Source organism: Haliotis cracherodii, unplaced genomic scaffold, assembly GCF_022045235.1.
Source record: "Haliotis cracherodii isolate W230 unplaced genomic scaffold, xgHalCrac1.p SCAF_4, whole genome shotgun sequence".
In the NCBI taxonomy this organism is placed as follows: Eukaryota; Metazoa; Mollusca; class Gastropoda; order Lepetellida; family Haliotidae; genus Haliotis; species Haliotis cracherodii.
The window spans coordinates 16,882,784-16,894,478 of NW_027266297.1; the positions used below are offsets into that span (position 1 = coordinate 16,882,784).

Genomic DNA, 11,695 nt, shown 5'->3' on the forward strand with positions numbered 1-11,695 from the left:
TAATGTTGGTGGATGATGAAGAGATGAATCATCATGAATAATAAAGCATCAAGCTGTATTGACTGGACGGGTTTTAACAGTCATATTGCTCTGAAAATAGATCGTAAAATGGATGTACTACTGTACCAGTATAGCCAATATGAGTCAACCTGGTCAATAATGTCTGTGAGAACATTGTTTTGAAAAAAAATGAAAAATATTTGTTGATGGGTATGATTCATTTTCTGAGTAGATTTACATGTTGATGGTGGAACTTGTAATATCTGTAAAATGCATTACTGTGTATCTAATTAATTGTTGATAGATAATAGAAATACCAGCTGTTTTATCAATCTGGAATGTTTCCTGTATGGTTAAATTAAGGCATAATTCCCAAGACAGTTTTAAGAGCCGGAGCCGTGGAAAATAAACCTTGATCACAAAAAGTTGGCCTGTGCTGATAGCCACAAGCCTTGGCATGAGTCCAGCAGTTTCCCCAATGAGGATTCTTGGTTAGAATTGATCCCCAACAACCTAGGCTGGTCGTAACAGGCGACCAAATGAACCGGGTGGTCAGGCTTCGTTGATTGTGTGTCCTTGTACCCTGACAGTGTGACTCTTTGCACACAATATCAATCACTGAATTGTCTGGTCCTGACTTCATTATTTACAGGCCACCGTTATGTTTCTTGATTATTGCAGAGTGTGACGTTTAACAATAAGCAAACACTAAGTGAGGGTTTAATTAGACCCGAGAACCAGGTTCGATTCCCCAAGTGGGTAGGTACACTGGATGAGCCCATTCCTGGCGTCTTAGGCTGACTGGCGTAAGACTGCTTTCTACCACTCCTATGCAATCTCTAGCTGAGTGTCTCTGTTTATTATGTCGGTTGTGGAGAACACAATCTGTGTGAACAGAAACTGAACATATGGTCTTGGTTGTCTGTCACACTCTGTTTACCACTCTCCTGCTGAGCTTGAAGAAAGGATGGTTGTCTCTGGACCGTGTGAAATTCTTGGGCAATTTTGTTGTAGTAAAGACTGAGCACACAATTTCATAAAAATACCCCCAACCAGCAGTAGAAATTAACAGCTTTAGTCTACTAGTCCTGATGATAACATAAAGCAAAACCTTCAAAATAGGCAAGTTTCTACTAGCCCTTATACTACCTTAACTATTGGGCAGTTTGGCAAGGACTATTGGACTAGTGCCAATTTCTAACGCTGCCAACATTATGCATGATCCCACTTATTTTGTTCAGTATATATTGTATTCTAGCTGTGTTCTTATAAGACACTCTGCACAGATTGACAAGGTCGGTATTGCGAAAATGCTCCTAATTCAGTAACATAAGCTGAACAGTTCACTGATAATTTAGCATGATTAGTGCTCTGCAATATTAAACCAACAGTATGGTATGTGATGTGTGTCATTGTGTATTGATACATATTGTTTTGTGAATTGTTTTAGACCTTGGCACTTAAATCATGTTAATTAGAAACTGTTACAAATTACTTAATTTTATTTGATGTGACCCGTGAAGATCCGGGGTAGAATAGGTCTCCAGCAAACAATGATTGCCTTGAAAGGCGACAAAGGGGATCGGTAGGTCATGGTTGATGCATGTCATCGATCTCAATTGCGTGGATCGATGCTCACGATATTAATCACTGGATTTTCTGGTCCAGACTATATTGATTACAGACCACCGTCATATTGCTGGAATATTGCTGAGTGCGGTGTTATACAACAACCCAACCAACCAATTATTTGATGTTGTCATAAAATACCAAAATTTGATATCTAAGAAATGATTATGAACGTAGAAGGGCTTTTTCCTTTAAAGAAATTACCTAATTATATAAGAAATAGAGCATGCATGTTGTATCATGCTTTGCTGTTTAACACCACACTCAGCAATATTCTAGCTCTATGACATCAGTCTGTAAATGTATATCGAGTTTAAACCAAACAATCCAGTGATTGACATCACACGCATCAATGCATACAATATGGATACGATGACATGCATCAACCAAATCAGCTAGCCTGACCACCCAATCCTCTTAGTCGCCTTTTAAGGCAAGCATTGTTTGCAGAAGTCCTATTCTAACCCGAATCTTCTCAGGTTGCCGTACGATAGCCTGGTAAGTTGAATGTAGTGTTTGAGCCCTAGTGACTTTGTCCTTGTGTTGCAGGTGGAGAAGCCCCAGACTGTTGGTCTGTCCTACAACACCAAGGACCAGTGGGAGATCCCCAAGAATTCCCTGAAACTCATCCGCAAGATCGGCCACGGCCAGTTTGGTGAGGTGTGGGAAGGCTTGTGGAACAACACCACTCCTGTCGCCATCAAGACTCTCAAACCAGGTGGGTAGCATTCACAGACACAGACACTAATGTTTTATGTTTCGAACATACTTTCCATGAACCTTAGGAAACGCTTGTAAAATATCTGTTGCTGGCGTACGGATCTTGAAAAGAACATTCTAAAAACCAGTGAGGCTTATCAACACCTCTGTAGCCTCGTGGTACACTCACTGGGCTACAGATATGAAGGATGCGAGTTCGATCCTCGGGAATATAAAGAAGACATTTGTCATTTGATTTTACATTTCATTACATGTTACAATCTGAACGGAAGTTATATTAATAAAATACCCAGGACGTTATATAAAATCCCAGGGACATTACAACATCCCTGTTTATGAGATTTATCCCGACTGGAAAGTAGAACCTCACAATAGGTTTTAATGCCTATAGAAAGAAGTCTCTTACTTAATAGTGATCCCAATGAATAGGTTTATAAAAGCGGTGTTAAACCTCGCTCGCTCACTCTCACTCACTCACTCACTCGCTCATGAAGGGTGGTTGGGGTGCGCACCCCCCACCCCCCCCCCCCCCCCCCCCCCCCACACACACACACACACTATCAAATAACACATTACTTATTGTGTAATATTCTTGGCAGCATGAAAACAAATGTCCCTTCAGCCCTAACTAGATGTTCAGAAATATCAAGATCTGTTTCAATCATACCACTGGTTCAATGAAGTGATAATAAATGGATATTAGTGCTAGTACAATGGCTGTGTATTGGCCATGAAATTGTATTGCAAATATTTCATGACCTATTGCAATATATTGTGAGATAACTTGTTGGACAGTGATTGACACACTTTGTACATGCAGAACCTATTTTTTGCATACTTAAATAGATATTATGCCACAAAGTTAGCATAATCAGTTTCTGCCATTTTGTAGTCATACAAGGTAGATAACGTAAGAGAAAACTCAGTGTTTCTGCTTTTTTGTCAATCAATTTTGAAAGGAAAGGTGAATGAATTTCTGTTTAAATTTTAGGTTAAACTATGCAAATAATAACAGAACTTGTTATTTTATTATATTTTTTACTCAATATACCAGTAAACCAGTAATATCCTGCAGGCCTAAGTGTTAACTTTACTGTTACAAAAATGTTAATGCTAAGATTATGTGGTTCGAGAGGTCACTGGACTAAAACTCATGGATTATTTGGTCTATTTTTTTTATCACAGGAAGTCACATCTAACATGTTGTCTTGCTCCCTCCCTATGGTACATTCATACCAGGAAACACTTGTCTCTAAGATACATAACACCTCGCTCCATACCTCACTCCATGCAGTGCTAGGTGTGCCTATACTGTCCCTGGATCAGTCATGTTACCTGGTGCATAGTGCAGGCAGATCACCTGGCTTTCATACCACACACGTGTGAAGACCTTTTGTGTTGCCATCTTGCCATTTGCCTATGATACAGCCTTCTCCCTAATAGACTTGCCCAAGTTTAGTGATATTCTGTTCGGTCTAGTAATCCCATCTAATTAAAAAAACATATGTTCTGAACAATCTCTGAAACTGATGACTTAAAGTTGAATTTGGGCTAGTAGACACCTTTTTGCCCAACTGGTTTTATTACAATCATAGTATAACAGTCAAAACACATTTTTCAGCGTTAGAAATTCGCATTAGTCCTATTGTCCTTGCCAAACTGCGCAATAATTAATGTATCATATGGACTAGTAGAAATGTGCCTTTAATAAGGGCTTTTCTATATGTTCTCATTATAAGGCCTCATGGACTAAAAATGTTTGATTCTACTGCTGATTATCCATCTTGTGTCCCAGGCACCATGGACCCCAAGGACTTCCTGGCTGAGGCGCAGATCATGAAGAAGCTGAGACACTCCAAGCTGATCCAGCTGTATGCCGTCTGCACTCAGGATGAGCCCATCTACATCGTAACCGAGCTCATGAAGAACGGCAGCCTGCTTGAATACCTGCAGGGTAGGTGGCACCTGACCAGTGTTCAAAATAAGTGCCTGCCCATCGGCCCGTGGCAGAAGATCTTGTGTCGGGCCCATAGTTTCAAATGTGTGTGGGTCCTTATGGTCTGCAGTCAATTTACAGATCAATTTATCTGTCACAAGAAGCTACATTTTTTCAAAAGAGGGCCTGAAGAGTTTAGTCAGGGTCTGCAGCTTCTAAAATCTGTGGGTCCTGAAGGCAGCCTGGACATGTTTCACTTTCAAATGCTAGTTGGAACCTGCTTAACCTATATTCAAGACTTGCTTGATTCTTATTGGTTTAAATGAGATATCATACTTCCATTTGCTGAGAGTGGCACACAAGTGATATTGGCACTTTTATGATAATGTTGCTGTGTTTTCAGGCAAGGGCCGTGTGCTGAAGCTGCCCCAGCTGATTGATATTGCTGCCCAGATTGCTTGTGGCATGGCCTACCTTGAATCACAGAACTACATCCATAGGGACCTGGCAGCCAGGAACATCCTTGTTGGAGACTGCAACAACGTCAAGATTGCTGACTTTGGTCTGGCCAGAGTTATCAAGGTAAGTCAAGTACCACATGCCATTCTGTAGCTATCAGAGATTCATCAGATTGCATAAATTATTGAAAATACTTAATTTCCCATCTTCCCAAGATGGAGGTTGCTGCACGATATGTAAATGTCAGTGCTCTTGTATGTGAAGATGTGACAGGAAAGATAAAATGTTTGTATTGCAGATAACATTTTCTGATTTAAAGATTTAAGTCGGGGGACGGGTACCCAGTGGTCCCAGGTACACTCAGTATGCTGACCAATGTGTCTTTTAGCTTCAACGGTTTGCAACATTGGCCCTGACTGATTTTTGGTTTGTGAGCACCATACCCATGCTTGTCTCACGAAAGCTTTAATTGGACCTGCATTTTTCAAGGCTTCCTTTATCATTTAGACCTCAAATACCATTAAAAGTGACATTAAAACCCACATTTCTTTCCCTCATGTCATCAGTTTTTTACTTTGATTATTGAACGGTGTAAGCTGGGTATGTCTGAGATTGCAACAATTGTTTTATAAGAAGTCAGCAATAAACTCTGTATTAAAATTCAAAGAGAAAACTATAGATAGAACAAAGATAGAGAATTACAATGAGTGTGTGAAGTGAAGTGGTGCCAGTAGTCCCATGCTAACATCTCCATTGCACGTGTCCCCAGGAGGATGAGTATGAGGCTAGAGTTGGAGCCCGCTTCCCCATCAAGTGGACGGCACCCGAGGCCGCCAACTACAACAGGTTCACCATCAAGTCCGACGTCTGGTCCTTCGGCATCCTGCTCACCGAGATCGTCACTTATGGACGGGTGCCTTATCCAGGTATAACATTGTGCATTATTGATAATTAGGCACTGGGACTTCATTTTTTTTAGAGACATTCCATTTTGTTTCCAATTCAAAACAAAATACTTCATAATATTTAGAAAACAATCTGGTTTAAAAGTATGTCAATGGCTGTTTGCATGCTGGAAATGATTGTACATGCTTCCAGAGACATGTCGAGGTTCTTGTTATTTCTTATTCATACAAATAATGTGCCACTCTAAGAATATTAATCACAAAAGTTCATAGATACCAGTGGTAGAGAATGTCATTATTGAGCCTTGTGCCATCCGCTATGAACGTGAGCGCTTCTTGTTTGGGGGTCTATTTATAGTGTTGCATGTGCCCAATCAATACATTCTATTCATATTGTCAGAAGTTGCTGAAGTTGAAATAGAAACTAAGCGATAAAATTAACAACTGAGTTTTGTGATTTAGGGAAGCTTGCAGCTGTGTAAAGAGTTGTTTTGAAACCCCAGATCCTATTTCTCACGAGGGGAGAATGTGTGAAGCCAAAGCTTATTGTCTCTTGCCATGATCTTGACAGAATATTGCTTAAAGCAGCCTGAATGTTATCACTCTGCCTTTGGCAGATGGCAGAAATGAAGCAATAATAAAGGGCCACTTGCCTCAAGCAAACTGGCAGTCGTAGCAAATTTGATTCAACTTGTCACACTTTGATCTACAAAGTGAAAGATTATGATGTACATCAATCTAACAGCTAATGAGACAAATGCCACACAGGCAATGCGAGAACATCAATGCGAGAACATCAATGCCTAGACTGAAAATGGGCAACTACCTGTGAAGTCTGGGTTAGAATTGGTCTTCAGCAACCCATGCTTGCCTTTAAAAGCAATATGCTTGTAAGAGGCAAGGTTGTGTGTAAATTAAATGATCTCTACTGGAGCATTTTTGCTGATTGTTTTGTGTATATTTCAGGAATGACAAACGCCGAGGTTCTGCACCAGGTGGAACATGGCTACCGCATGCCCTGTCCACCAGGATGCCCCAAGACATTGTACGATATCATGCTGGAGTGCTGGAGGAAGGACGAGCTCGAGCGACCCACTTTCGAAACACTGCAGTGGAAACTGGAGGAGTTCTTCCCCCTGTCAGTCGACCCCTCCGAGTACAAGGAGGCATCGTATGTGCGATAAGAACACAGATCGTATGGACCAAACTTAATCTCAAATCCGCTCAAATTTGTATGAGGCTTGACAGGACAATGCGTTGTGGGATATATTCAGTGTGTCGGAGTTGATTATAGTTACAGCTTGTGATGTCAAACTACGGTGAGCAGTGCTGTAAGAAGCTGAAACATTGGTGTTTTAGGTGTGGATCTGGACACAAAGATGGTGTAAGGTGTAGTGATATTGTCTGTGAATCAGTACAGTGACGAGACATTGTTGATTTTCAATGGTGCTGAAGGAGACGATTGTACAATCAGTACTATGTGCCATTATTGACACCCACACTTGCATTGCAGCGGTTTCTCATTGCGATTCACATTGCAGCGGTTTCACCTTGCGATTCACATTGCAGTGGTTTCACATTGCGATATACATTGCAGCGGTTTCACCTTGCGAATCACATTGCAGTGGTTTCACGTGACGATTCACATTGCAGCGGTTTCACATTGCAGTGGTTTCACATTGCAGCGGTTTCACATTGCAGTGGTTTCCTACTGAACAATTGCAGAGAGAACTGTTTTTAACTTGTTGTGACTTTGTGTCGTTTTGTCTTTTTAATTGAAATTTCTAGAACAAATCAGTAGTTATCACTTATCGGAGACATACTGTGTGTGCTTTTAGTACTTAAGTGCTTTTACATGACTAGCGAACAGTTGTTGACCCCTTGTCTGATTTAGGTCAATCACCTCTATGTCTCTTCCGTCATGTGACCTATCATGTGACTTTGTCCGGTCTTTCATGTTGTCCTGAGTGATAGTGATAATGGGAAATGCTGGAAAATGAGGGGGCATCTCAAACTTCAGACATTATACTTATTCAAAGTATCTTAAAGATAATGGATTTAGTTTATTTTAATATTAGATAACTACAAAAGATATTTTTGGTGAGGATATAAATTGCTCTAGTTATATTTACCATTCTAATATGATAGTCTGAATTTGACATGACCCCTCTATTGCTTGTACATAGAGTTGTAAGTTATAGCCCTTTCACATTGTTGTATTGCACATGATGCATGCAAAATGCTGCTCCATTTTACCACAGCCTAGAATTTTCTCCTCAGAATTTGTGCTTCCTGGATATATAACCAGAAAATTATTCCAGAAATTGGCAAATATTGCTGAGAGAATTGTAGTCATAATCATGATAAACACAAACATAATATTTCTATTTTCACTTCTGTCTGCACTATTTTTCTACCATAAAAACTTTAACTCTACTTATGCATATATATGTCACCTTGGCATTGTTCTCAAATCTTGTCTACAAAACATTTGATTTACTTTTGATCCAGGTTAAAGCTTTTTTAACATTAAGATCATGTTTTGTCGCCTTGATACTCTAAAATATTCTTCAGAATGAAATTCTAATATTGATTAAAAAAAGAAATTCGCACAAGTAAAATCTCAAGAACATTCCACTTCGAACCTATGCCATGAAATGTCTCTGTAGGACGAATCTATTCCTATTCTAACAGTTGTATTCCTAAATGTATGGAAGCTCTATCAGGGAATATACTCCAATAGAGCCCACATATGCAATAGTGGTCAGAATTTGTGTTCTGCCTTGATAATTGCAACAGGGTAACGACATAGCCACAGAAGTGACATTTTGTACTGACTTTCTACTTCTGACATGTCTCTGTAGGTTTCTGTTTCCACTCGCTGTGTATGTCTCTTTGATGTCCCAACGGCAACGTTACTGGCAAATTGTGATGTACTTCCTAGTCAATCACCTGCTCACTGATCAACCCAGAGTTCTATTGACAAAATCTACTTCTCATATCGTACCACTAAGACAGTTCATGCCAGGTGGCCTGCATGCTGAGCAAACACTTACCTGAGCTGTGGTGTGTCTCATACTGAATGAGCCTTCCTTGAATAAGGTGTGTCTCATACTGGATGAGCCTTTCCTTGAATAAGGTGTGTCTCATACTGAATGAGCCTTTCCTTGAATGAGGTGTGTCTCATACTGAATGAGCCTTTAATTGAATAACTTAAGGTGCATCTCATACTGAATGAGCTTTTCCTTGAATAAGATGTGTCTCATACTGAATGAGCCTTTCCTTGAATAAGGTGTGTCTTACACTGAATGAGCCTTTCCTTGAATAAGGTGCATCTCAAACTGAATGAGCCTTTCCTTGAATAAGGTGCATCTCATACTGAATGAGCCTTTCCTTGAATAAGGTGTGTCTCATACTGAATGAGCCTTTCCTTGAATAAGGTGTGTCTCATACTGAATGAGCCTTTAATTGAATAACTTAAGGTGCATCTCATACTGAATGAGCCTTTCCTTGAATAAGGTGTGTCTCACACTGAATGAGCCTTCCCTTGAATAAGGTGTGTCTCGTACTGAATGAGCCTTTCCTTGAATAAGGTGTGTCTCACATTGAATGAGCCTTTCCTTGAATAAGGTGTGTCTCATACGGAATGAGCCTTTCCTTGAATAAGGTGTGTCTCATACTGAATGAGCCTTTCCTTGAATAAGGTGTGTCTCACACTGAATGAACCTTTCCTTGAATAAGGTGCGTCTCATACTGAAATGGTCTTTATTGAGCTCAGGAATGTCTTGTATTGAAGAAATACATTCCTGAGCTGAGACGTGTGACGTCCAATACCAAAAAAATAACTTTCTGACATGAGACGTGTCCTTAGTTTTTCTGTACAAAATAAATTAATGTTCCAATGGAATTAAAATTAATTACTTATTCAGGTATGAATAATGATACATAAGATCCTAATTATTCTGATACACAACCAGATTGAAGGATAGGTTTCCAAGAGAAGTGGACATAGCTTCAGCTTGCGTTGTATGATGATGAGTTGTTCAAGTCAAACGTGCAAAATAACTTTGTGGTAGTCAGACTGTGTTGACCACATGTACACTCCACATGACACTGGTAATGTAGATATATAAGGCAGGATAACCAATAAGAATCTGCAATGCTGTGTTTCTCTTTACTCAGCCATCACACAGTTTGGGGAAGAATTGCACAGCACATCTTCATGGCCCAAAGTGATGACTGTGCTACAAGATTTACCTCCCTTTGTCTGTTCAGACTTATAATTTCACACCCAAGTTTAAGGAACATATTACAGTAATAATCTTCTATGGATCCGTACAGACATACAAATTGTCACTGATTAGGTCACCAGTCTATACTCTCTGTGACACATAAGTTCGGCCAACTGTTTTCTGAAGTCCCTTAAATGATGTTTATATATAGGGATCAGTGCTATTAGTGTGACCGAACATGTGTTTGAGTCTTGTCAAAAATATTTTTGGGTTCTTATTAAACAAAATTGTTTGACATACTTGGCTTGAATTATCTGCACTGGTTCAGTGGTAGATAAGGTAAGTTAATTCAAGTTTTCATGGGTCTCGACAAGTCGTGTTTAGAATATTATTTTAGATTTTGTTGACATTGTTTTATTGTTATCTTTACTGTTCGAGGGTGAGATAATAGATTGTGACTTCAATGTATTGCCACATGATTCCTTTTTACACTTTTGATATTGATTTCAAAATAATAAATGTTAAATAATATGAATGCCATCTCATGATCTATTGAATCAACTTTCTATATGCTAACGGTCTTCTTTCAAACTTCTGTATTCATAAACTATAGATTTCTTGCACGTTACGCTCTCCATGAGTTCTTTATTTGTAACAGTAATACTTATAAATAACCAGTTAACATGAATTTCTCTAAAATGGCACCACTGTCTCTTCAGATGGCATTATTGCATTTAAAAGTGCTTTAAAGGCACACTGATGTTTAATCAAGCTATAAAACTAAATGAACGTTAATTCATGCTGTCCAGTGCTGGAATTAAATGGTATTTTTGCATGTTCCCCATTCCGTTGATAGTATCATCATCTCGTCCAAGTTGGTATGGTGTGAGGTAAAGAGAGGGATAAAAGAGTTTGTAATTTTCTATGATGTAAATAACTGCAGTATAATCTTGTCATATATAAATCCATTTAAGCTTCAACAACCTACTAACAACAAAGAGTGGATGTGATGATTTGTTCAACCATGTATTACATCCAACTACGTTAAACTATTGTCCTGGCAAAGAGGGACCGAAATGTATGGGTGATATTTGCAGTAAGTTGGAACAAATCGTGACTGGCTCTGAGAGACACCAGTGTGCTGGGTGCTATGCCTACCATGTATAGTTGTCTGTTTGTTACTGTGTTGATGTAGACGTCCTACTGCGGAACCAAGTGCAATCTCTGATCAGGTACACTGCTGCTGTTGCTGCCGTAGCCACTGAAGCTTACTGTGGTACGTCAGCCAGCTCTTGTACAGCTTGCTCCTATAGCAAGGTCAGTCTCTTTTTATGTAATAAAATGGCATTATGAACTACTTGAGTTGTGTGTTCTGTCATGTTGCATCAATAGTGAGTGAGTTGGGTTTAACATCGCTTTCAACAGTATTCCATTTATATCGCGGCGTGTCAGCTAAATGTGGGAGGAAAGCTCGAGGTGATGCAGGTCTCAGACGTTTACCACTTCAGTGAACCCCACGAGCACGGGTATGGTGCTGACAAATCTAGAAACATAATCGGGTCAAACTGGGATTGGAACCCACAATCATAGGTTTCTGGCATCCCCATGGGACGCAACACTGCACAGTGAATCGCGACGACTGGGCCACCTGTGCCCCCGCTGCATCAATAGGTTAATGCTGCGTTTGAGATTATTGCACTTTCATAGTGACTCCTCTCTGTCTGCTTGTAATAGTCCAGGCTAATTCAAGTGTTATCTGACTCAGACACAGCATACGGACACCAAGCCGACCAACCCCTTAATGCTGAGCGCCA

At 39.8% G+C, this 11,695-nt stretch overlaps 1 protein-coding gene across 1 annotated transcript in view; it reads left to right on the forward strand.

Annotated features, from left to right (window-relative positions):
* Positions 1 to 11,235, forward strand: part of LOC139478230 (tyrosine-protein kinase Src42A-like) — a 45,155-nt gene extending 33,920 nt beyond the window's left edge. Inside the window, exons 4-8 of the mRNA XM_071260634.1 lie at positions 2,179 to 2,347; positions 4,145 to 4,303; positions 4,689 to 4,867; positions 5,514 to 5,670; positions 6,616 to 11,235. Coding sequence (XP_071116735.1) covers positions 2,179 to 2,347; positions 4,145 to 4,303; positions 4,689 to 4,867; positions 5,514 to 5,670; positions 6,616 to 6,833 — 882 coding nt within the window. The 3' untranslated portion in view covers positions 6,834 to 11,235. The remainder of the gene's footprint in view (positions 1 to 2,178; positions 2,348 to 4,144; positions 4,304 to 4,688; positions 4,868 to 5,513; positions 5,671 to 6,615) is intronic.
* Positions 11,236 to 11,695: the final 460 nt, after the last annotated feature.